This window comes from Ahaetulla prasina, chromosome 2 (genome assembly GCF_028640845.1).
Source record: "Ahaetulla prasina isolate Xishuangbanna chromosome 2, ASM2864084v1, whole genome shotgun sequence".
In the NCBI taxonomy this organism is placed as follows: Eukaryota; Metazoa; Chordata; class Lepidosauria; order Squamata; family Colubridae; genus Ahaetulla; species Ahaetulla prasina.
Window position 1 is genome coordinate 303,628,353 of NC_080540.1, and position 26,143 is coordinate 303,654,495.

At 53.3% G+C, this 26,143-nt stretch overlaps 1 protein-coding gene across 1 annotated transcript in view; it reads left to right on the forward strand.

Annotated features, from left to right (window-relative positions):
- The first annotated feature begins 8,186 nt into the window (after nt 1-8,186).
- The window catches only part of LOC131190759 (uncharacterized), a 148,802-nt gene continuing 130,845 nt past the window's right edge, over nt 8,187-26,143 (forward strand). The window contains exon 1 of the mRNA XM_058168114.1: nt 8,187-8,423. Within this exon, the coding sequence (XP_058024097.1) occupies nt 8,402-8,423 (22 nt within the window). The 5' untranslated portion in view covers nt 8,187-8,401. The remainder of the gene's footprint in view (nt 8,424-26,143) is intronic.

Below are 26,143 nucleotides of genomic sequence, written 5' to 3' on the forward strand. Positions count from 1 at the left end.
AGATTGTGTTGGGAGCCCTTGCTTCATTTTCATAAAATAGAATAGAATAGAATAGAATTTTTATTGGCCAAGTGTGATTGGACACACAAGGAATTTGTCTTGTTGCATATGCTCTCAGTGTACATAAAAGAAAAGATACGTTCATCAAGGTACAACATTTACAACACAATTGATGATCAATATGTCAATATAAATCATAAGGATTGCCAGCAACAAGTTATAGTCATACAGTCATAAGTGGAAAGAGATTGGTGATGGGAACTATGAAACGATTAATAGTAGTGCAGATTCAGTAAATAGTCTGACAGTGTTGAGGGAATTATTTGTTTAGCAGAGTGATGGCCTTCGGGAAAAAACTGTTCTTGTGTCTAGTTGTTCTGGTGTGCTCTATAGCGTCGTTTTGAGGGTAGGAGTTGAAACAGTTTATGTCCAGGATGCGAGGGATCTGCAAATATTTTCACGGCCCTCTTCTTGATTCGTGCAGTATACAGGTCCTCAATGGAAGGCAGGTTGGTAGCAATTATTTTTTCTGCAGTTCTAATTATCCTCTGAAGTCTTGTGTTTTTCTTGTTGGGTTGCAGAACCGAACCAGACAGTTATGGAGGTGCAAATGACAGACTCAATAATTCCTCTGTAGAATTGGATCAGCAGCTCCTTGGGCAGTTTGAGCTTACTGAGTTGGCGCAGAAAGAACAGTCTTTGTTGTCCTTTTTTAATGATGTTTTTGATGTTAGCTGTCCATTTGAGACCTTGCGATATGATAAAAGCCCCTTACAGAAGAAACTAGTTTTGTCAGGCCTTTGGAAATATCTGCTGCCTGCTGGAAACCATTTTAATTTTATAAGAACTGGCTGGAGAAATAAAAGAAGAACCAACCCTAACCGGAATATTGGGATATTTGCTTGGAAATGGCTTAACCAGGAAGAATTCCATGATCAAATTTGAAAATTCAGGAAGGGGGTTGCTGCTCTCTTGTGGCCAATCACCAGAATTGCTTCAAACAAAGCTTCCAAGCGGAGTAATACAATAAATAATAAGCAGGTCTGTGACTCAGCTGATTTAATCATGATTTCCTGAATAAATCACAAGTGGCTGAATTAACAGAAAACTCTAATCTATGGTTACATAGGTTACCTATATAACCTATGGTTTCACAACAGCAGAGTTTGCACAGCATGCCCAAGCAAAGCAAAGCCAAAAGACTCGGGTATAGAACGTTTAATCCATTGTGGGCCACACATTTTGGGAAGGACATTGAGAAGCAGGAATGTTTCCAGAACAGGACACCCAAGCCAATCTAGGAGGAGGAATATATGGGGAAGGGTTATGCCGAGGGGTGAAATCCAATTTTTTTTACTACCGGTTCTGTGGGTGTGGCTTGGTGGGTGTGGCAGGGGAAGGATACTGCAAAATACTCAGCTGTACATCTCCACCCCGAACCTCCCCAACGAAGCCCTCGATGTGATGACTCAGTGTCTTGAGGCCGTTCGGGTCTGAATGGGGACGAACAGACTCAACTCAACCCATCCAAGACGGAGTGGCTGTGGATGCCAGCGTCCCGGCACAGTCAGCTTACCCCATTGCTGACTGTGGGGGGCGAATCGTTAGCCCCCAGGGAATCGGTGCGCAATTTAGGCGTTCTCCTGGACGCACGGCTGTCTTTAGAAGACCATTTGACGGCCGTCGCCAGGGGAGCTTTTTATCAGGTTCGCCTGATTCGCCAATTGCGCCCTTTCCTGGACCGGGACTCGTTATGCACAGTCACTCATGTCCTCGTCACTTCCCGCCTGGATTACTGCAATGCTCTCTACATGGGGCTCCCCTTGAAGAGCACCAGGAGGCTCCAACTGGTACAGAATGCGGCCGCGCGGGGGATTGAGGGAGCACCACGTAGCTCCCATGTAACACTTCTCCTGCGCAGGCTGCACTGGTTGCCGGTGGTCTTCTGGGTGCGATTCAAGGTTCTAGTCATCACCTTTAAAGCGCTCCATGGCATGGGACCGAGATATCTACGGGACCGCCTGCTGCCGCCAGTTACCTCCCATCGTCCGGTGCGTCCAGTCCGCTCTCACAGGGAGGGCCTCCTTAGGGTGCCGTCGGCCAATCAATGTCGGCTGGTGGCCCCCAGGGGAAGAGCGTTCTCTATGGGGGCCCCGGCTTTGTGGAACGAGCTGCCGGTGGGACTCCGTCTTCTCCCTGATCTTCGGACCTTTAAGCGTGAGCTCAAGACCTTTTTTTTTCACCAAGCGGGGCTGGCCTGATTGATTTTAAACATTGCGGGTTTTTAGTGGGCTTTTAATAGGGGTTTTTTTATTTTTCTGTAATTTTTATTCAACTATTTTTAATATACGGCATTTAAATTAGATTTTTAAATTTGATATTGTATTTTAAAATTTTTATGGTTTATTGTTGTTTTTATCTGCTGTACACCACCCTGAGTCTTTGCAGAAGGGCAGTATAAAAATGTAAATAATAAATAAATAAATAATTAAATAAAATAAAATCTCCATTTATTTATTTATTTATTTATTTATTTATTTTATTAAATTTTTATACCGCCCTTCTCCCGAAGGACTCAGGGCGGTGTACAGCCAAAGTAAAAACAAAGATATATACAGTTTAAAACAACAATTAAAAAGAGCAAATTTTAAAGGCCGATTATTAAAATTTAAATTAAAAAGTTAAAAAATATTAAAACCCCAATTAAAATACATCACTAATTATGCCAGTCCCGCTTTAATGAATAAATATGTTTTGAGCTCACGACGGAAGGTCCAAGATCGGGCACTTGACGAGACCGGGGAAGTTCATTCCAGGCGTCACTGCCCCCACAGAGAAGGCCCTACTCCTGGGGCCGCCAGCCGACACTGTTTGGCGGACGGCACCCTGAGGAGACCCTCTCTGTGCGTCTGCAGGTCGGTGGGAGGCAAAAGGTAACAGCAGGCGGTCTCGTAAGTACCGGGTCCTAAGCCATGGGCGCTTTAAAGATAGTTACCAAAATCTTGAAGCGCACCGAAGACCACAGGAAGCCAGTGCAAGCTACGGAGCAGCGATGTCACGTGGGAGCCACGAGCGGCTCCGTTACTACTCGCGCAGCCGCATTCTGGACTAACTGCAGCCTCGGGTGCACCTCAAGGGCAGCCCCATGTAGAGAGCATTGCAATAATCCAGCCTAGGCGTAACCAGGCGTGGTGACCGTGCATAAGGCATCCCGATCAAGGAAGGGCGCAACTGGCGAACCAGGCGAACCTGGTAAAAGGCCCTCCTGGCGACGGCCGCCAGGTGTTCATCAAAAGACAGCCGTCCATCCAGGAGGACACCCAAGTTGCGAACCGCCTCCTTTGGGGCCACTAACTCGCCCCCAACAGTCAGCTGCGGATGCAGCTGACTGTACCGGGATGCCGGCATCCACAGCCACTCCGTCTTGGAGGGATTGGGCTTGAGTCTGTTTCTCCCCATCCAGACCCGTACAGCTTCCAGGCACCGGGACAGCACTTCGACCGCTTCGTTGGGGTGGTCCGGGGTGGAAAAGTACAGCTGAGTATCATCAGCGTACAGATGATAACTCACCCCGAAACCACTGATGACCTCACCCAGCGGCTTCATATAGATGTTGAACAGGGTGGGCGAGAGAATCGACCCCTGAGGCACCCCACAAGTGAGGCGCCTCGAGGACGACCTCTGCCCCCCTGTCAACACCGTCTGCGACCGGTCAGAGAGATAGGAGGAGAACCACCGATAAACGGTGCCCCCCACTCCCAATCCCTCCAACCGGCGCAGCAGGATACCATGGTCGATGGTATCGAAGCCGCTGAGAGATCTAATAGGACCAAGGCAGAGGAGCAACCTGTCCCTGGCCCTCCAGAGGTCATCCACCAACGCGACCAAAGCCGTCTCCGTGCTATAACCGGGTCGGAAGCCGGACTGGAACGGGTCCAGATAGACAGTTTCCTCCAGGTGCCGGGGGAGCTGCCATGCAACCACACTCTCAACAACCTTCGCCACAAAGCGAAGGTTGAGACTGGACGATAATTACTCAAAATAGCTGGGTCCAGGGAAGGCTTCTTGAGGAGAGGTCTCACCACCGCCTCCTTCAAGGCGGCGGGGAAAACCCCTTCCATCAAAGAAGCATTTATAATCCCCTGGAGCCAGCCTCGTGTCACTTCCTGAGCAGCCAGCACTAACCAGGAAGGGCACGGGTCCAGTAAACATGTAGTTGCATGCAACCTCCCAGCAACCTGTCCATGTCCTCGTCACTTCCCGCCTGGATTACTGCAATGCTCTCTACATGGGGCTCCCCTTGAAGAGCACCAGGAGGCTCCAACTGGTACAGAATGCGGCCGCGCAGGGGATTGAGGGAGCACCGCGTAGCTCCCATGTAACACTTCTCCTGCGCAGGCTGCACTGGTTGCCGGTGGTCTTCTGGGTGCGATTCAAGGTTCTAGTCATCACCTTTAAAGCGCTCCATGGCATGGGACCGGGATATCTACGGGACCGCCTGTTGCCGCCAGTTACCTCCCATCGTCCGGTGCGTCCAGTCCGCTCTCACAGGGAGGGCCTCCATAGGGTGCCGTCGGCCAACCAATGTCGGCTGGTGGCCCCCAGGGGAAGAGCGTTCTCTGTGGGGGCCCCGGCCTTGTGGAACGAGCTGCTGGTGGGACTCCGTCTTCTCCCTGATCTTCGGACCTTTAAGCGTGAGCTCAAGACCTTTTTTTTTCACCAAGCGGGGCTGGCCTGATTGATTTTAAACATTGCAGGTTTCTAGTGGGCTTTTAATAGGTTTTTTTTATTTTTCTGTAATTTTTATTCAACTATTTTTAATATACGGCGTTTAAATTAGATTTTTAAATTTGATATTGTATTTTAACATTTTTATGGTTTATTGTTGTTTTTATCTGCTGTACGTAGCCTTGAGTCTTCGGAGAAGGGCAGTATAAAAATGTAAATAATAAATTAATAAATAATTAAATAAAATAAAATCTCCATTCCCACCCCACTCTGGGGCCAGCCAGGGGTGGCATTTGCCTGTTCTGCAAACTACTCAAAATATCAGTTCTCCAGAACCCGTCAGCACCTGCTGGATTTCACCCCTGGTTATGCCTGGTCTGGAGAAGAGGGTCTACAGACAGACAATTGCTGCCTTCAAGAATCTCAAGGGCTGCCCCAAAGGCACCCCACTGATTTTTCATGCTATACTGCAGGGGTCTCCAAATCTGGTAACTTTGTGGACTTCAATTCCCAGAATTCCCCAGCCAACCATGCTGGCTGAGCAATTCTGGGAGTTGAAGTCCACAAGTCTTAAAGTCGCCCAGGTTGGACATCCCTGCAGCCTAGCATGACAAATTAGCTAGGTGATTTTGGGTCCATCCAACCCACCTCACAGGATTATTGTTGTGGGAAAAAAGAGAGGGAAGGAGTAGTATTAAGTATGTTTGCTGCCTTGAGCTATTGATAAAAAATAACAAAGGCAGGATAAACATCTAAAAATAACATAGAGGAGAGGACTAACCCATGTGGGATAACCCTGGCCTGGATCTTCTGTTCTTTAGGCTAATCTTGCATGCAGCTTTCTTAAAAGACATGGGTCAGCCCCTGCCCACCCCCCTCCCCGCCAATGGACTAGAACAAAAACCAATTCCATCACAAGCATGAAACTCCAATTACAAGGAGAAAATTGTGTAAATCTGATTGTGATGCTCATCCTTTTATACTCCAGTGAATGAGAGATAAATCTGCCTGAGCGGCTTCTAAATCTATCCTTGCTTCCCAGAGCTTAAAGTTTCAAGCTCCTTTGCTGAAGTAGGGGGAGGGGAGGGTCTCCAACCAGGGAGGCTGATCCACACTACAACCAGCCATGTTGGTGCAGCAGGGCACCCCGCCCACTGCGGTTCTTCTGCCATGGATAGCCTTCCTCCCTCCCTGGATCAAAGGGTCTTTGCCTGCCTGTGAGTAAGAGAAGAACCTTTATGGGTGACCCCTGAGGCAAAGTGACAAGACAGCCTCCCCACCTCCTTTCTTCTTGCCTGCTTTCTTTGGGAGCCTCTTGGGACTGGCAGTCACTTGAGTAGGCCAAACACCCTTTCAGCTTCTGTAACAGAGCTGAAATCCCGCTTCCTGTTTGTTCAGCCACAGGAAAGCAAAGTGGCTGCGCTTCCAAGCCCCCAAGTGATGCTTCAGGATGAAAACAGGCAGAGGAAAAGCTGCAGCAGCAGACAGGAAGCGCCCCATTGTCTTGGCAGGTGCCTCAACCTGGTTGAGTCATGCAGCCCTTTGGCTCAGATGCTTCCAAGCCCTTCAGAAGCAGAGCGAGCGCTGCCCTGCCATGCTTCACTGCAAGGGCTGGTTATAAACCCAAGTTACGCACTGCAATAACTTTATTCACAACCAGCTGGACCCAAAACCACCGACCTCTGATGCCCAGGTGCAAGTGAGCCACAAGCAGGCATTTGTGGCATCGCAAAGGCCTGCAATGTCTAGATAAAGTTGACTACTTGAATGGGGATTTATTTATTTCTTGCCCAACCCAAATACCAGTGAAATATTTAGTGCCATTTAAGGGGAGGTTGCAGAAGTGGATGGTTGGTCTTAAGCCAGCGGTCCACAATCTTCCCGCTTGGTGGACCGGTGTGTGCGTGTGCGGGAGAGGGTATGGTTCTGAGTGAGTGGAAGGCACATGCAAGTGCGAGCATCTGCCACTTGTGCAAACAGAGCTGCACGTGCTTGCCCGGCCTTGTTCTGAAGAGGCCACTCCCCAGGGACGGGAGACCCCAGGGTCTTAAGGAGCCCAGAGCCTCTGCACTCTTGTCTTTTGGGGCTTTGCGTCCCGGGGTGTGTGAACGCAGTCCCTCTTGTTTGTAACCCAGGATGGCATAGCAAAAGATGGGGGACCTCTCTTCCCAAGAGACTGCTGGGTGAAGGAGTTTTAGGAGGAGGAATCCTCTCTACTGGATCCCATTTATGATCACAGCTTCCTGGGACCTCCGTCTCCTCAAGAGGTTCCTGGGGGCCAGGTCGGAGAGGAGCTCCAAAGCCCAGGGATGGCCGGCTGCCCTGGGTCTATTTGCTGCGACCCACCAAGGGAGAAGCGGCCCTTCCCTTAGCGGAGGGAAGGGCCGCTTCTCAGCACAAAGACCTTCACAGTCCACCAACAAGACAAACAGCAGGTGAGGATAAGACGAAGCCCAAAGAACAACAAGGCTCAGCATGCGTTGTTTGACTTTAGGATTTTGTGGTCACCTGAGCTTGGTTTTACATAGATTCCCTTGAAGTTGCAGAAATGGTTGTCACACACGCGCGCACACCCCTAGAACAGGGGTCTCCAAACCTGGCAACTTTAGGACTTGTGGACTTCAATCCCCAGAATCCCTCAGCCAGCACGAAGCCCACAAGTCTTAAAATTGCCAGGTTTGCAAACCCCTGCCCTAAAATGAAAACAGCCAGGCAGTTTTGGGGCTCCGGAGGGATCCATCCCCAGTTATCCATTCCCCTCCTGGCTGAGCTCAGCTCCTTCTGTCGGTTGGGGGGCTCCAGCCTCCGAAGCCTGGATCAGACTCCAGAAACCCCGAGGGAGAGCGGCTGAGCAGGGGGGCGGCAGACCCTCGGCCTGGCCAGACTCCAGAGGAAGCAGCACCTGGGCAGGTGAGAGCATCTCCAGGCCGACTGCCCTCCACTCAGCATCTATTTCTGGCTGGGAAATCAAATGAGCCAGGCCCTTTGATGGGCCCTCGATGCCCGGGAGGCTGAGGAAAGTTTCCGCCTCCCGGCAATGCCCTGGCGGTCGGGGAGGGGGAAGGAGTGGGGGGGGGAGGGCAGCTCTTTCCCTCGGCCTCCCCCGCGTGGCTTCGGGGCGCGGGCAGCGGGGCCAGTCTTGGGGCGCCCACAAACCCCGCCCGTCCGCGGGGGGCTCTTTCTTGGGGCGGGGAGGTTATTCCCGCCGCTCTTCCCAGCCGGGGCCGCTGCTTCCCCCGCGGGCAGCGGAGCGGACGAGCCCGGCCTGCCCGCCGGGGCCTCCCCTGGGCGGGTCTCCGGAGCCGAGAAAGGGGGCGGGGCGGCGCCGGAGCCCCAGCGGGAGCCCAAGAGCGCCTCTGAGCGCAAACAGAGAACCGCCCGCGCAGCAGCTGCCGGCCGGCGAGCCCCGCCCCGCCCCGCCCCGCCCTAGGGGGCGTGTCTGGAGACGGCGGCCTCTCTGCCGGGCGCCCATTGGCCGCGCCGATGCCCCGCCCAGACGGCCCCCGGACACCCCCCCGCGCCCCCCCCCGCGGCGTCGCCCGTAGCGACGGGGTCTCCCGCGCGGCGCCCGAGGGGTCAGCCCCGGCCTGGCCGGCGGGCATGCGGAGCGCGGGCGCGGCCGGGAGGAAGCAGCGGGCGGCACCGGCCCTCCTCGCCCCCGCCGGGCGGCGCCATGTCCCTGCTCTGCGTCCGCGGTGAGTCCGGCCGGGGCCTTCGGGGAGGGGCCGGGGGGCTCAGCGGTGGACCGCGGGGGCTGCGGGGAAGGGCGCCTCCGAGACCCTCCCCGCGGGCCCCTCGCAGCCGCGGAGGCTCCGTCGGTGCTGGGGTCTCCGCCTCCCGCAGGGGCTGCCGGGACCCTCCTGCAGGGGATGCGCGGGGGCCGAAGCCGGGGCGGCTCTGGATGTGGCTCCGCTTCCGGTGGGGCAGCGGCTGGAGAGCGCGGGGGGGGCTGCCTTTGCGGGGGGGGAGGCAAGGAGGGCGGCAGGCCGGCCGGCATCTGCCCGGAGAGTTTGGGGGGGGGGCTGCTCCCTGGTCCTGTCCGGGCCCGCAGCCCTTCGGGAGCCACAGTTGCCCCCCTGGAAGTCCCGGCCCCTCCCTGGCCCCAGGACGGAGGATTTCCGCCTAAGGGAGCCGCCCGGGAGACGGAAGGGAGCTGCCGGTCCGGCTGGAGCTTCACCAGGCAAAGGTGGCCGCTTTGGTGATGCCGGGCTGCGGGCGGGCGGCTTCGGGCCGGCTGGGCTGCCCGGTGGGGGGATGCCAAGTCTTAGGGAAGCCCCGACTGAGAAGCCGGTTCTGGGTGAGGGAGGAGAGAAAGGTGGAGCGGGGGGGGGGGCTTTTCTGCCCTGCAAAAGGCTGCCAAGAGAACCGGCTGTTTCAGCTGCTGATAGCCAGCTTAATCTCTCTGCATTGGATGGCAGTCAAGTATCCTGGTGATTATTTGCTTGTATTAAAACTGGGCAGCGCTTGAAAATGCCTCCTGCCTGAGGAAGCTCCTTCTGGGTCTCCCCGGGGGTTGCCCTGACCCCCCCCCCCATGGAGAAGGAAGGCCTTTGTCCGAGGGTCAGCAGGAGGTCCTGAGCATCTGCCTTAAGGGCCTGAGGTGCAGCTGGCACAGTCCCGCTTGAACCCTCTGCATGGGACCCGGGGAGAATTTGAAGCCTGGCCTTCTTTCGGAGGCCGATAGAGGGGTGGGGGGGACTCTGGAGCAGCCGAGATGTTCCCCATTCTGGGGGGTTCGTTTTCTAGCACAAAAAAGGTCTAGGCCTTCGGCCCAATTGCCTGTGGGGGGCTTCAGGGGTGCTGCTGCCCGGCGTCTCCTGGAAATGACCCCTCCAAGCACCTTTGAGCTCAGCTGAGGGGAGACTTTAGGGGTCCTGTGGAAAGGAAGCCTCCAGGTGCTCCTTTTTGAGCTTTATCTCTGCCTGGGTACCTCATGCAGTGAGATGGTCTCCTTCTCCTCCTTTGTTCTCACCTTGGCATGGGGTGGGTAGCTTGTCCCTTGGGCAGGTGGAGCTGCCAACCCCGCTCCCTGGTCCTCCCGGAAGGATTTACAGGGCCGTGCTGGGCAGTGGGGTTGAGAGGACTGGCTCTCGTCCTCTCCTGCATTGTTGGCTGCAGAGGCGGCAGGGTCGGGGGCTCTGCTGAGGGGGCCGCCTGTCCTGGCGCTTGGACACAGGCAACCAGGCAGGCGCTCAGGGTCAGCACCCAGGGGAGGCTGCTTCCGCTGACCCAAACTAGGAGCCTGGTAGCAGTCTTGCAAGAGGGGCCGGTGCCCAGGAGCTGCCTGTGGGTCACGGGGAAGACGGGCAGAACTCCCAGTGGCCGGGGGTCTGATTGCTTTTACCTTTTCAAAGGCCTGACGGGCCTGGGAGACAAGCAGCCCCAAAGCACATCGCTCAGCCTTCATCCAGGTCATGTTGTCCCCAAGGTGCTTTTTCCAAGAGTTTCTGGTTTTTCTCTGAAGACGTTTCGCTTCTCATCCAAGAAGCTTCTTCAGGGAGAGGAAAAGCGCCTCCATTGCCTCCTTTCCCACCTTGGAAGCTTCCATGGGTTCTGGCCCTGGAGGGAGGAGGATCCCTTGGGGGGCTGATTTTTCTGATAGGGAGGGGTGGGGGGGAGAGCTAAGCAAATCTCTTGGTTACATCATCATATCAGGGAATGAGTTCTTTGCCTTTTGACATGTTAATAAAGCGGCCTTGTAATCCTCTCTGAAGGGAGCTCTGACCTGGCAGGGATTTTTTTAAATGGAGAAGGAAGGCCTTTGTCCGAGGGTCAGCAGGAGGTCCTGAGCATCTGCCTTAAGGGCCTGAGGTGCAGCTGGCACAGTCCCGCTTGAACCCTCTGCATGGGACCCGGGGAGAATTTGAAGCCTGGCCTTCTTTCGGAGGCCGATAGAGGGGTGGGGGGGACTCTGGAGCAGCCGAGATGTTCCCCATTCTGGGGGGTTCGTTTTCTAGCACAAAAAAGGTCTAGGCCTTCAGCCCAATTGCCTGTGGGGGGCTTCAGGGGTGCTGCTGCCCGGCGTCTCCTGGAAATGACCCCTCCAAGCACCTTTGAGCTCAGCTGAGGGGAGACTTTAGGGGTCCTGTGGAAAGGAAGCCTCCAGGTGCTCCTTTTTGAGCTTTATCTCTGCCTGGGTACCTCATGCAGTGAGATGGTCTCCTTCTCCTCCTTTGTTCTCACCTTGGCATGGGGTGGGTAGCTTGTCCCTTGGGCAGGTGGAGCTGCCAACCCCGCTCCCTGGTCCTCCCGGAAGGATTTACAGGGCGTGCTGGGCAGTGGGGTTGAGAGGACTGGCTCTCGTCCTCTCCTGCATTGTTGGCTGCAGAGGCGGCAGGGGTCGGGGCTCTGCTGAGGGGGCCGCCTGTCCTGGCGCTTGGACACAGGCAACCAGGCAGGCGCTCAGGGTCAGCACCCAGGGGAGGCTGCTTCCGCTGACCCAAACTAGGAGCCTGGTAGCAGTCTTGCAAGAGGGGCCGGTGCCCAGGAGCTGCCTGTGGGTCACGGGGAAGACGGGCAGAACTCCCAGTGGCCGGGGGTCTGATTGCTTTTACCTTTTCAAAGGCCTGACGGGCCTGGGAGACAAGCAGCCCCAAAGCACATCGCTCAGCCTTCATCCAGGTCATGTTGTCCCCAAGGTGCTTTTTCCAAGAGTTTCTGGTTTTTCTCTGAAGACGTTTCGCTTCTCATCCAAGAAGCTTCTTCAGGGAGAGGAAAAGCGCCTCCATTGCCTCCTTTCCCACCTTGGAAGCTTCCATGGGTTCTGGCCCTGGAGGGAGGAGGATCCCTTGGGGGGCTGATTTTTCTGATAGGGAGGGGTGGGGGGGAGAGCTAAGCAAATCTCTTGGTTACATCATCATATCAGGGAATGAGTTCTTTGCCTTTTGACATGTTAATAAAGCGGCCTTGTAATCCTCTCTGAAGGGAGCTCTGACCTGGCAGGGATTTTTTTAAATGGAAAAGTAAAATTTCAGGAAGAAGGAAAGTGGGGGGGAGTCCCTGGGGAAGTGCCCCCCCCTGAAACCATCCTTGGCATTTCCAGGCCACTCCTGAATTCGACCCCCTCCCTTCCTCTCCCGCTCAGGAGACTGAGGCTCCCCTCCAACTATCGCTTGGGGGAGAGGGAGGGAGGAGGCAGGCCAGGATCCTCGGCCCTTGCTCCGGAAGACAAGACCCGAATGAGTAAGAAGCTCAGATTGGGAAGGAAGGAGGTTCTCCATCCTCCAGGCCACGGTTGTCCCAAGAGGCAACTGGACTTCCTTGGTTTCGCTTCTCCAGGCAAAGAAGGAAGTCTGGGTTCTGTGGGACTTTTTCTCCCCCCCTTCTTTTAATGGAAAGAGCCGTTCAGCTGTGGAATGTTTTAAGCGGAGGCAGCAACCGTGAATCCCCACACTAAGCAGGGGGTCGGACTAGGTGGTCTCTAAGATCCCTCCCAACCCTTTAAACCCAGGGCCGCAGATGGTCTCTCTTGGAACAAACGCCTGGATGAAATGAGCATCGCTTTGGAGGTGGAATTGTGCCTAAGGAACAAGGAACCTTAAACCCGTCCTTCCCTCTAAGTAAAGAGGAGGAAGCTGCTTGCCTTCCTCCTCTGCCTTGGCTGGATTCCCGGCTGCTGGAGTAGGAACGGGAAGGGGGCACGAGCCCTCAGCCTCTGCTTTACTCCCAGGTTTACGCAGAGCAGAGATTCCCAAATTTTTTCCATTCAGAGTTGTTGGGGGTTGAGGGGGGGGGAGCGTATACATTAGATAAATATTGCTGGGTTTTTCCCCCACATTGCCCTTAGGCCAGACCTTTAAACCCTGGGAGCTCCATGTTGGATGCATAGCTGAAAGACGTAGTTGGGTAGAAATTGAGCCAGTCTGGCCTTGGGAGACGGGGGGAAGAGACTTTTGAGCTTTTGTTATTCTACAGTAGAGTAGGGAGAATTCCTCAATTCTTCACCTGGCCCTCTGTCCCCTGAAGCCTGCAGAAGTTTTTGGAAGGTTCCCTTTTGTTTAGAACTAGAACTTAGACTTATATACCGCTTCATAGTGCTCTCTGGCTGGTTTACAGGGCCTATTGCCCCAACCGTCCTGGGGAGGATGGAAAGCTGAGACAAGCTTGAGCTGGTCAGGATTGAACTGCTGGCGGTCGGCAGAGTCAGCCTGCAATGCTGCCTTCTAAGGCAAGACAAGAAATAATAGATGGAAACTAATCAAGGAGAGAAGCGACCAGGAATTGAGGCGAAACTTCCTGGCAGTGACAACAATTAATCAGTGGAAGGGAAGTTCCCTCCAGAAGTTGTGGGGGCTCCATCGGTGGAGGCTTTTAAGAAGAGACTGGACAGCCATTTGTCTGAAATGGTGTAGGATCTTCTGCTTGAACAGGGGGTTGGGCTAGAAGACCTCTAAGGCCCCTTCCAGCTCTATCCTGATTCAGTCATTGATAAATTTTAAATAATTGAGTAAATGGTGTACTGATTTAGTACTAATTCCAGGTCTGGCTTCTGAGTGCAAACTGGGTTGTCTTGCCAACACCGACACCTCTAAGAAGCAGCTTCAGAGCTGAAGCTGAAGCCCCCCCCCACCCCCGCCCCCGAAGCCGCCTGTGACCTTCTGACGAGAAAAGTCAAGGATTCACTTAACAACCGTGCGACTCACGTAACAACTTCTTTGATTTACTTAACTGTGGCAAGAAAAGTCATACAATGAGGCAAAACTCAGTTAACCGATGTTTCACATAACAAAGGCAATGTGGGGCTCACTTGTGGTTGTAAGTTGAGGACTACCTGCACTGTGGACCCTGGGTCTCCTGGCCCTTTCCCAGGCAACACCAGCTGTTGTTATTCGTTTTCCTTTTGGTGTAAATCATGGGAGATTCATGGGCCGATACAGCTACGTAAGGAAGGCATCTACTGTATGCCTGGAGAAAATTATATGCCCCACTTCCTTAAGATTGCTGCCTGGCTTGTAAAGATATTGTAAAAAACACCTGTAAAATAAGCTTTGCCACGGAAAGGGAAACCGGAACATGCAAACAAGGGAAGGGCTGAGGGAGCAGTTCTTACACGGTGTGGAGGGGCGTCTCTGCCCCGGTGCCCTGGCAAGTTAGTCCAGGCTCCATTGCAGAAGCAGCCGAAGGTGGGTTGGCCCTCGGGTGCTCTGCGGTGGGGCCTGCCAGTTGCCCCATTGAAGGGCAACCCAGAGAGGGAGCAGCAGCTGGGGTCTCTGCCTGGGGAACCCAGAACAGCCTCAGGAGGGCTGGCTGGGAAGTGGAGCAGCAGAGGCCTCCTAGGGTGATCTCCCAATAGGCCACAGGGGCCAAGCGGTGCCCCTGACTCAACCATCGTAGGTCACTCTAGCCAGGACCGGAACTGACCCGGTGTAGGGCAGAGAAAGGGGTCTTTTCCCAGAAGAGGAAGGGTCCCAATTGGTGTGATGGAAATGTGCAGACAAGGTGGGATGCAAGCAGGACCCTTCGTGGTAGCCAGTCCAGGAGACCCTGTCCTGTTTCCTAAAGCCCCCCCACCCCGTCCCCGTCCCTAATTGGAACTAAACACAAGGCCAGGCCGGAATAAGCCAGAGCTAGAAGAGAAGCTACTGGAAGAAGCTGGCTGGAAAGCTGGCTGGAAAGGAAGTGAAGGCGCTTCAGGGAAGGTCCTGGAGGGGATTGTTGGCTTTGGGGGTTCCCCAGGTTGAAGGTCCTTCAGGGCTTGGACCTTTCTCGCTTCTAGTTCCTGCAGAAAGACACACTTCTAACCCAGCCTGCTCCATTGGGGCCCCACCCACCCACCCAGGACAAAGCCAGCCCCCCTCCCCCCCACTGCATCCCCTTCAGAGATGTTGTTTCCCTCTGGATGCTGGAATCTGAGAAAGAGCCAAGAGGGACCATCACGCCCATTTCTGTGCCGGGCTCCGAGTTGAGCTGCTCTTTTATATCTGATGGTTATGGGTGGCCCTTGACTTACAAAGTTCATTTAGTGACCATTCAAAGTTACAACAGCACCGAAAAAAGTGTCTTATGACCGGTTTTTGCATTTACGACCGTTGCATTATCCCCACGGTCACGTGATCAGAATTCAGAAACTTGGCAACTGGCATGCAATTCCATTGGTCGGTGTGTCCTGGGGTCACGTGATCCCCTTTTGCCACCTCCTGGCAAGCAAAGTTAACAGGGAAGCCAGATTCGCTTCACAGATGTGTTACTGACTTAACAGCTGCAGTGACTGGCTTAACAACTGGGACAAGAAAGGTTGTAAAATAGAGTTTTGGGCTTCCAGGGGAAGAGGAAAGCCTGTGGCACAGGGCTAGAGAGGAGTCGGAGCAAGCTTACCTGTAAGGAGCATGGATTCCAATCGGTGTAAGATCAATTTCAGCTGAGCTCACTGGATCTCTAATCTAGCCAACTTCAGATCTCCCTTGCCTGATTCGTCTAGGAACCCGGCCAGCTGGACTGTTGCTGTGGAGGGAGACTCCAAGGCCCCCAGGCCCCCCCTCCCCAGGCCGTCAGCCACCTGTGGCTGGAGGTGTCTATGAGAGCACAACAGCTCTTCTGCCCTTCCCCCGTTCAGTGGGATTTCTGTCACCTGCAAGATGGGAGGGGGACCATGCTTCCAACCCCACCCAGTGAATCTCAGAGGTATGATATGGACACCTTACAGGTAGTTCTTATGACATAACTTACTGGGAAAAAGGGGGTTAAGATGTCCCAAATTGTGGTGGTCAGCCTCCCTCCCTGCCCTCAGTTACCTGAGCACAGTGTGTGTGGGGGGTGGGCATTTACAACCAGTTTTAGTTTCTGCAGTCACAGAAACTACTTTTTGCAATTGTTTGCTGAAAACCCTTCAACAAAACCGCCCTCTGGCAATCAATGGTCAATGAATTCATGGTGACTTTTACACTTGTGCTGCAACCCCCAAGGGTGAGGCAGCTTCCTGAGGCAGAAAGCTGCCAGACATTTGAGCAGGGTATCCAAATTTGGCAGCTTTAAGAGTTGTGGACCCCAACTCCCAGAATTAATCAGAATAGAGCTGGAAGGGACCTTGAAGGTCTTCTAGTCCAACCCCTTGCTTAAGCAGGAGACCCTATACCATTTCAGACAAGTCTCTTCTTGAAAACCTCCAGCAATGGAGCACCCACAACCTCTGGAGGCAAGCAGCTGCACTGGTTGTTGTTGTTAGGAAGTTGTTGTTGTTAGGAAGTTTCTCCTTAATTCCAGGTTGCTTCTCTCCCTGACTAGTTTCCATCCATTGGTTCTTGTCTTGCCGTCTAGTGCTTTGGAAAATAGGTTGTCCCCCTCCTCTTTCTGGCAGCCCCTCAAATACTGGAAGACTGCTATCACGTCTCCCCTAGTCCTTCTTTTCTCTAGACTGGCCAAACCCAAATCCTGCAACTGTTCTTCATTTGTTTTAACCTCCAGGCTTTAATCATCTTAGTTGCTCTTCTCTGCACTTTTTCCAAAGTCTCAAAATCTTTTCTGTAATATGGTGACCAAAATTGGATGTGGCCTTACTAGGCCTTTATGAAGCAGCACTAATTCTTCGCGTGATTTTGATCCTATGCCTCTGTTTATACCACCAAGGATTGTATTAGCAATTCTTGTTGACTTCAACTCCCAGAATTCCCCGGGCAGCGTGGCTGGGGTACCCCCAGCAGTCCCTTCTAGGACTCAGCCCCACTCCTGTCTGCACTGCCTTCCTGCTGCTGGGCTAGGAAGCCGCCGGGCTGTTTGCTCAAGAGCTTGCAAACAGTGTCTGAGCTGCGTCATCTTTGGCTCAGTTGCACGAAGGCAAACAAAGAAGGATCTGCAGCAGCTGGGACGGCTGCATGGCGTCTCTCAAGGCAGGTGGACTCCCTGGGCATGACCAGCCGGCCGTCTGCCTGTCCATCCAGAGAGACAGAGTGTGACGTAAGGGGCTCTCCTCCCTTCTTTGAATGCCTGGGCACCAAAAGAGGCCTCCCCACTCCCTCCCCCAAGGGGTGAAGAGTATTCTGCTGCCTTCAGAAAGCTTCAGAAAATAATTCCCTTCTCACCAATCTTTGGGGAATACAAATGCTACAAATCCTGATACTTGGACTTCCCACTGCAGGGAATTCTCCTGGCTGCAGTTTGGACTAAAACATCGGTTGCTTAGTGAGGCGCTTGCTAAACGAGCCAGGCCTGATTTTACAACCTTTCTCACCATGGTTGTTAAGAAATGACCACCATTATGAAGTAAATCTCATGGGTTTTTTTTTAATAGTTTTTAAAAATTGCATTTAAAATAGTGACAAAAGAAAAAGACAAAAGAAACAAGGCACAGAACAAATGCAGGTAGTCCTCGACTTATGACCTCCATTGATCTCAAAATTTTTGTTGTTAAGAGAAATATTTGTGAAGTGGGCTTTGCTCCATTTTATGATTTTTCTTGCCACGGCTGTTAAGTGAATCACTGCAGTTTAAAGTTAGTCACACAGTTGTTAAGTAAATTTGGCTTCCCCGTTCACTTTGCCTGTCAGAAGGACCCAAAAGGGGATCACGTGGCCCTGGGACACTCCAGCCGCCATAAATGTGACTCAGTTGCCAAGTGTCTGAATGTGACCAGGGGGATGTGCAGAGTTTGTAACTGAAAAACGGTCGTAAGTCACCTTTTTCAACACCATTGTAACTAAACAGTCACGAAATGAACTCTTGTAAGTCGAGGGGTGCCTGAACGTAATTTAAAAAATGCATATCAAATTCTTAAAAAAGAGTGAAAAAAATACAACAGAAAAAAAGGAAATATTACGTCATCATAACTTTGAACGGTCAGTAAACGAACGGTTGTAACTGGAGGACTCCCCGTACTAGGCTTCCATTGTTTTCGGATCCTTGTGCTGCCCATCCAGACAAGCTTTCCTGTTGTGTCTCGTCTCTCCTGCTCTGCCTGCCTGAGTGGTTTCCCTCGCTTTATGCTCCTACAAAGCAGAGCCAGTCTTGAAAGTAGCTAAGCAGGCTAGCCCAGGGCTCTCCAACCTTGGCAACTTCAAGCCTGGTGGACTTCAACTCCAGCTGGCTGGGGAATTCTGGGGGTTGGCGTCCATCCCTCTTCAAGCTGCCCAGGTTGAGAAACACCGTCTTAACACACGTCCTCACTTTTGATGCCATCCCTGCGTCCGACTGTCAGCCCACCGCTAAGACAAACTGAAAAAGGTTTAAGTGTTCCAGAGTGGAAGTGGTGGTTTTTCGTGTGATGCCACCACAGACAATCTGTGCAGACAGCGGCCCTGGCCGATCAAAAGTCCAAAAAGAGTGAAGGAGTTTAGGCAGAAATCTAAGTTGTGGGTGCTCCGTCATGGGAGTTTTTCAAAAATACTGGACTGGGATGGTATACAGTAATGTCTTTTGGCCTGGTCAAGGGGGGTGGACTAGAAGACCTCCGAGTTCCCTTCCACAATAGGATTCTATGTTCCATGTTCCATATGTATATTGTTGGCTTCTAGTATTTAATACTTGACAATAGATAAGCTTGATGTAGCTCCAGAATCCTCCCTCATTAATTGGTAGATGCATTTTCTATTCTTGGAATTGAAAAACCCCATAGAAATTTTCTAAACAAAGATTTTATTTTCTGAACTTGACTTGGCTTATCGGAAGCCGGTTGGGAAAGTTGCAGGTGGCCATTGTGTGACCCTGTGATGCTTCAACCATTGTAAACACATGTCGCAAAGGTGCTTTTCCAAGAGGCCGTTGGACTTTCTTTGTTTTTCCTTGAAGACATTTTGCTTCTCATCCAAGAAGATTCATCAGTTCTGAAGAAGCTTCATCTATCAGAACTGAAGAAGCTTTTTGGATGAGAAGCAAAACTACTTCTAGAAAAAAGCTAAGAAACCAAGTTGTAGAAAGAAAGAGAGAGAGAGAGAGAGAAACTAATTAACTAACTAACTTTGGGACAATTGTGACCTGGATGACTGAGAATCCCTATAGACATTGTAAAAGCAGGTTGCCAAACTCCTGAATTTTGATCATGTGAATACAGGGATGCTGCAGTGGTCATGTGTATGAGGACCCGTCATAAGTACGAGGACCAGTCATAAATTACTTTTTCCAGCACTGATGTAATTTCAAGCAGTTGCCAAATGAATGCTCATAAGTTGAGAACTACCTGTGCTGAGTCTCGGTGAATGGCAGCCCAGGTGCACAACCTCAGAAGAGCGGAACATGGGTCTTAAGCTGGAGCATTGGGAGGGGATTTTTGGTTTCATTTTGAGAGTAATCTCTGTCTAGCCTTCACTGAATTGTTAGGAAATATTTCTTGGTGCCCGTCAGCCACTTTACTCCTTCTGAATTATTCTTTCATTATGCTGTGAATATGATTGCATTTTCAGTTGTATCATCAGCTCCTCTGCCCTATGGAGGGCGGCAATGACTAGCCCACACGTGGGTCAGTCGTGGCCGCTCTTCACCAGAATCCTATGGGGGGGGGAGGAATTCGTGCACCTTGTATCCCTGCTTCATGTGGGATACAGGCCCACAGTGGTGCCTCGGGCTCCCTTCTCCACAGGCCACAACTGGCTTACTTAACGTTGGAAATTCTGGACTCAGCTGTGTGGATGTAAGTCGAGGACTACTACCTGTATAGGGATGCTCCAGACCATATGCAGATTGAAGAACAGGAGGCCGATGGGATGGAAGACGGGTGTCAGCTTTGGAAGCCATATTAGCACCGGAAGCTTCCACGCTGCCACCTTCTTGTGCTTGGGAAAGGAGGAGGGGGATTTTGTAGAGGGGTTGTAGCTAATAGCATAATAGCATTCTTCTTTTCGGTCAAGGTCAGGTTGTTCCTGCCTCTGGAGGAGGAGTGGTTGAAGTGGTGGCTCAGGATGGGGGGGTGTGATTGGGCCATGGGATGGCCTGGGGGGGTGCAGGGGCTGGATTTGGGATGTTGATTTTCTGAAACGGCGGCTGCCGGCTCTGGCGGCCCTGTCAGCTTTGGAAGCCATGTTAGCTTCCACGCTGCCACCTTCTTGTGCTTGGGAAAGGAGGAGGGGGGGGGTTTTCCCAGATGTGCCAGTATACCTACTCTAATAAATGGGAACTTTGAGAAAAGCCTGCCTCGGAGTTTTTAATTGGAGTTGGGTTCTTCTGGAACGCTGACACCGGGGAGGAGTTGGGACAGGAAGGCGCCCAGGCCCTGCCCTTTGCCCACCCCGTGCCTGTAGAATAGAGGCTGCCCAGAATCCCTTTGTTGCTAGGAAAAATGTGCCCATCAGCCACAGCCAGCTGCCACTCTGGCCAATGGGCCTTCCTCCTCCTCCCCTTGCAGACTTGCTGTCGTGTCCCCCTCCCCCTCCGACGACCGGGTCTAGGAAGTCCGTATCGAGCGTGGCAACAAAGCCCTCTGCAGCTTTGCCAAATTCCTTCCAGGTTTCTCAGGGCAGGCAGGAGTCCAAGTTGTGACTTCAGCAAACTAGATGAGACTTTGCTTGACTCAAGGTTGGAATGCCAAAAGCAGGTCCTTTATATAGGCTGTGGGGTGTGGCTCCATGACTCAGCATTTATCCAGGCCTGCCCCTCCCTTCCTTCTGCTGGCGTCGCCTCTCAGATCTCCGGAAGCGAGGATCCTCCCACTTTGAATTGTCTTCTGCTGTTTGAGAAAGGGAGGGGTCAGAAGGAGTAGGCCCGAGTAATTCCAATCCGTGGCTGACTTCCTCTGATGGCTGAGCCAAAGGAACACACATATGGGCATGGGGCCAGGGCCAGGGGCTGGAGGCATGACAGGCCGTTCATCTTCATTATCAGACTCTGCGTCTGATAGCAGGCCCAGGAGGAGATGGGAGGGGCCCAGCTGAGGAGAGGAGGGAGGAGAGGCACAACAAGATGGTTATGGTTGGTTGCAGAGTCAGCCAGATGTTCAAACTGGATCTGGCACATTTGTCCACTTCTGGAGTCCTTCCCAAGGACCTGGGATAGGCAGGTGTGGATGCCGATGGTGTTCCAGGTCCCGTTGCAGGATGTATGGTGTTGCCAGAAAAGCTGCTCTTTGCAAAGGATCAATTCTGGGTTTTGCCAGTTGTTGTGATTGGTGGCTCAGGATTTGGCCTAGTCACACAACAATGAAGAGGAACCAGGATGGTCTCCATAGGGAAATTCTGCCGGAGGAAACGTATCCTGTGTTAGGACAGTTCCTACAGTAGCTCAGTGTTACTGATCAGGGGAAGGCCATGAGCACCGCCTGCCTTGACTTCATCAAAGCTTTCGGCACAGTCTCCTCCACCTCCTCCTCCTCCTCTCATAGGAAGGTCTCGGGCTACATGAGTGAGACGGCTGCCCTCACCTGAAATCCCGTCCTGACCGTAGTGGCTGCTCATTGGCTTGGGCTAAAGGGGAGGGCCAGGGGGCTGCCTCAGTGAATTGAGGGACCCTGAGACGTGCAGGAGAAACTGGGCTGGGCTGGGCTGGGCTGGGCTGGCCCGATGGTGGGCCAGAAGGTGAACTGGGAGGGCAGCTCACACTTTAGGGGAATGAGATATTGGGTGGGGGAGCTCAAGTAGTGGGCCCAAATGAAGGGGGAAGGTCTGGATGTTTTTCTGGGAAAACATGTAAGGCCGAATCTCAGATCAGGAAGAGCAGGGTTGCCAATGGGGCACCTGAAAGGATCTGGGAATGGTTGTGGGTCCTGTGTTAAAACAACCAGCGGTGAGATCTTGCTGTTAAGGAGGAGAATGCTGCGTTCTCTTGGGGGGCATCAACAGGACCCTAATTCCAGCTCACGGGAAGCGATTGTCCCCATCTGCAGTGCAGTCCATTCCATGCCAGGGAAAGCCAGCCCCTCTCCTCCCCTGGCATCTGAAAGAGGGGCAGAGATGGGGTGCTCTGCAGGACAGCATAGTGGGTCTCGCTTGGGTCCTCCAGGAGGTGGGTTGAGCCAGACCCCGGCCTGTGTCTCCCATCCGACTGAGGAGTTGCTGGGCCTGCCCGGCGGTGCTTCTGGAAAGGTGACTTGTGCCAAGGACAGTTTACTGTAAGTTCCACCCCAACCCAGAGAGAGAGGGAGGGAGGGAGGGAGGGAGGGGCGGATGGATGCTCCCGTTCCCGCGGGGGCGGGGGGGGGGCTTCTGAGCAGAGAGAGCCCTGGCTGGGCTAGGGGAGAACGACTCCTCGGCTTTTGTTTTCCTCTCCGGTCTTGGGACTGAATTGGATGGAATCGAATACTTTATTGGCCAGGTGTGATCAGACGCACAAGGCCTTTGCCTCCAGTGCGGAAGCTCTCGGGGTACATGCAAAGCAACAGAATCGTCGTCGTCATCGTCGATACCCATTTCTGCAGGGGGCAGTGAAGAAGAGGAGAAAGATGCTGACAATCACCCTACATGGGTTAATTAAATCAGGCAGCCCCCCCAGAGGACCGCCTTGAAGAAAGCGTTGGCCTCAGGTAGCTCTGCCCCCTCCTCTTTTGGGGAGGCCTCCACTTGGAAGAGTTGCCAGTCTGCCCCTTTCCGGCCTGCGTCAGAAGGATTAACTTCCTGTAATCTCCGTGATTGAGTTGGTGAGGATGCCGCTGCCTTTGCCCTCTGCTCAGACTGGCAGCTGGACAGGATCTGGGGCTGCTTCTTGCACGGGGAGTCAGCCTGGCTCAGGGGTGGCATTGGATCGGGTCCCCCGGACAGAGGACCTCGTCTGTCTGTCTGTCTGTCGGTCGGCCAGCTGGTGACGCCCAAGGGGCTTCTGAAGCAAGCGAGTGTTTTCCTGCAAGATCCAACCTGGGTCTATCCCCAGGACCGGAGGCTTAGCCTTCCGAGCTTTGGGAGTCGTGCTGGATCCCATCCTCTCTCACCAGAGTACGTGACACAGGAGACCCACCCAGACTGGATCCTACAACATTATCCCGGGACACAAATATTTGCCTTTATTCGTCAAGCGTTTTTCTAAGTGGATGGTCAGCGAAGGCCTATCGTCCCTGCCTTCCCATTCGTGCCACCTAGCAAAGGGATTTTGTTCTGTCCCCCCACCTCAGTCCGGGGGCTGAACTGGAGCCACAACAGATTTCCCCCATTGACGTTTGGAATGGTTTTTCCCAGTTAGTTTTTAATCTTCTGCTACCCCCAACTGCTGGATTCCCACTTTCACAGGCATCCACAGCAACCCAGAGGACCAAATGCTCACTTTCTGGGACACATTTTAACCTTTTAATTCACAAGTGAACTTACACATTCAGCTCCCTTCTTTTATTCTATTCTATTTCACAAAATCCGACCATCTTCATTCAGATATGAGGCCCTTCCCCTTTCTCTTAGTTCTACAGACTTCCAGCATCTGCACTTTCTTCTCTTCTCTTTCATTCCTAAATTCCTGCCCCTTGACCTTCCCAGTCCCAAACTTGCATGTCCCCAGCCACCAACCAGAAGGGCCTGGAGACGCCGCCTCCTGCCACTCACCAGCCAGCCAAGAGAGACATGCTGGAGGTGGAGACCCTCCCTCGATGGCGGTTCGCGTTCCTCCTCCAGGGATCTGGGGGTCTGTCTTTGCATCAAGGGAGCCCCTTCCTCTGATCCTGGGTCTTCCCAGTACCCAAAGGACAACATTCATAAATGGTCCAGATGAATACAGGCAGTCCTCGATTTACAACCACAATTGAGCCCAAAATTTCTGCCGTTCAGTGAGACATTTCTTAAAGTGAGTCTTGCCCCATTTTGTGACCTTTCTAGCCATAGTTGTTAAGCGAACCACTGCCGTTAATAAGTTAGTAATTGGGTTGTTAAGTGAATCAGGCTTCCCCATTGACTTTGCTTGTCGGAAGGTCTGTCACGTGACCCGGGACATTGCAACCGTCACAAATATGAGTCAGTTGCCGAGTGTCTCAAGGGACACTGCAAAGGTGGTGTGAAAAATGATCATGTCACTTTTTTCAGTGATGTTGTAACTTTGAACAGTTATTAAACGAATTGTTGTAAGTGAAGGACTATCGGTACCATTTTGGCATGTGAGCAGTCAGTGGTTTCTTCCAGAGAAGATGCATTTGTTGATCAAATACACCTGAGCTCAGGAGGACTCTGGGCAGCTGACCCTGTGACCAACACAAAGGCAACTAAAGCCACCTGAGTGCCCAACTCACACAGCCGTCCCCTCCCTTCCTTCCGCAGGCCTCCCCCTCACTCCCACCAATTGTGGCTGAAATCTAAAATGTCCCAGTTAAATGAGATGGGTTCTAGTTCTGCCCTCAGGTGCTTTGGAGAATAGATTGAGCCCCTCTTCTTTATGGCAGCCCCTCAAATATTGGAAGACTGCCATCATGACCGTGTCTCCCCCCCCCCCCCCCGGTCCTTCTTTTCTCTAGATTGGCCAAACCCAAATCCTGAAACCATTCTTCAGGCCTTTGATCCTCTTGGTTGCTCTTCTCTGCCCTCTTTCCAGAGTCTCCACATCCTTTTTACATCGTGGCAACCAAAACTGGATGCAGGATTCCAGGTGTGGCCTTACCAAGGCCTTATAAAGTGGTATTATCACTTCACCTGATCTTGATTCAGTTAATGCAGCCCAGGATGGCCAGGTACCACATACAGCTTGGCTCATATTTAAAGGATTTTCCACTAGGCCTCCAAGATCCCCCTCACAGTTGCTGCTATGGAGCCAGGTATGCTACAGGTGTACAGGTGAGAAAGAAACTGGCTCTGACTTCATACAGGTAAAGTGCTGGATGGTTGGAGCAAGACGAGCGGGAAAGAGGGGAAAGGAAGGTCCGGAGAGCTGCAGAGCAATCAGTCGGAGACTTGAGTAGATTCTGTTACTTTGGGGATGAAATAAGTAGCAGGCCTTTTGTCGTGTGGGGCTGAGTGTGACACGTGAATCGGATGGACCTGGCCTTGGGAATGAGCAGGGAGTGAGTAAAGAGGGGGGGTGTTTCAGAAGGAATCACTGGGTCCTCCCCCATGGCACACCTGGATTGCCTTTGGCCTAAGACTGGGGGACGGGCAGAGAGAACTTCTCAGAGGCTTTCGAGGTTGATGGTAGGTTGGCAAAGGAACGGAAGCCTCACAAATGGCTCTTGAGGGTTGCCAGGTGGAATATCTGGTCCGCGTCTGTTGGGGCAGCTGGTCCAATCTGGCAGCCAGGCTGGGATCTGGGCTGGGAGGCCACCAGGGACATCCCAGGCCTGTGGGCCGGATTTGGGGTTTGAACCTCCTCCATCCCAAAGAGAGGCAGTGGCAGAACACCTCCAGACGGCTGCCCCAGTCCCGTCCCCCCAATGAAAATGCCCCCAGATTTCCTGGGAGCCGAGCCTGCTTTGAAGGAGGCAAGGACAAGTTCCTCTTAACTCTGCCACTTCAGTCCTGAGAGGTGGGCACCCAGCGTGGCACCGGAGCTTCTGGCTGCGGGACTCGATTGGCGAGAGTCGGGGCTCCCGCAGGGCACAGCCTCCGTGCTGAGGCCTCTGGGCTTGGCCCTCGCCAGGCACAGCTCCCCTGGAATTGGAGAAAGGACGAGAAGCAGCCTGGAGGGAAGGCCAGATGTTTTGCCAACAGGGCCCTTGCTGGGGAAGGAGGCTGTGGGGCTCCCTTTGTCCCTCTTCTCTAGGCCGAATTGCAATAATGATTTCCTTCCCTCCCCCCCCCCCGCTTCTTCCCCCCCCCCCCCGCCACTCCCAGCAGTAGCTTCTGCTTCCCCCAGGAGTTTCTTCTAGCTGAGGGCAAGGCTGCTTCTCCATCCTGCTCCAGGCAGAATCTCTTGGGCAGGCCTTCCTTCCTTCCTTCCTTCCTTCCTTCCTTCCTCCCTCCCTTCCTCCCTCCCTCCCTCCCTCCCTCCCTCCCAGCTGAATCCACTGTTGTTCTTCCTCAAGCAGAGCTGGAAGGGAGCTGGAGGCAGGAAATGGGGACAGACTGTATGCCCAGCAGCCCCTCCTGCTCACTGTCCCCATTTCCCCCCTCCCCGCCTTCCAGGAGAATGGGGCAGAAGAGCAGTGGGGTGGAGAATGGTGATGGGGCAGGTCTGGCGGTGGCACTGAGGGGCGCAGATGGTTCAGGCTGCAGCTCTGCCCTGGCACCTTTCCTCCCCAGCAACAGTTGGCATGAGCCTTCTTGTGTTGCCAGGCCTTCTGTTTCCGTTTCCCCAAGCTGGTGCCCTCGGAACACACCAGACCGCTTGGTTGCCATGATGGTGCCCTGGCACGCCTCTTCCTTACATGCCTTGGTGCTTTGCGACTCACAGGCTCTGCGCTCGTCTCTCCAGAAGCCTTGTGGCACCCTGGCGCATAGTGCCAGGCGCGCCCGCTGCACTTCATCCCGCCTCCTGGCGACTGCTGCTCTATCTCCCCTCCTTCCTGGTGGCTCTGCCAAGCTCATCTCGGAGGCCACAGCCTTCCGCCCCCCCTCCCTCTGCTGTGTCCCGGGGGAACTGATCCTGCCAGCCTACCTGGAATGACACCAGGTGCAGCAGCGCCCTGGTCCGCCACCTGATGCACTCCTGACGCCTGCCAATT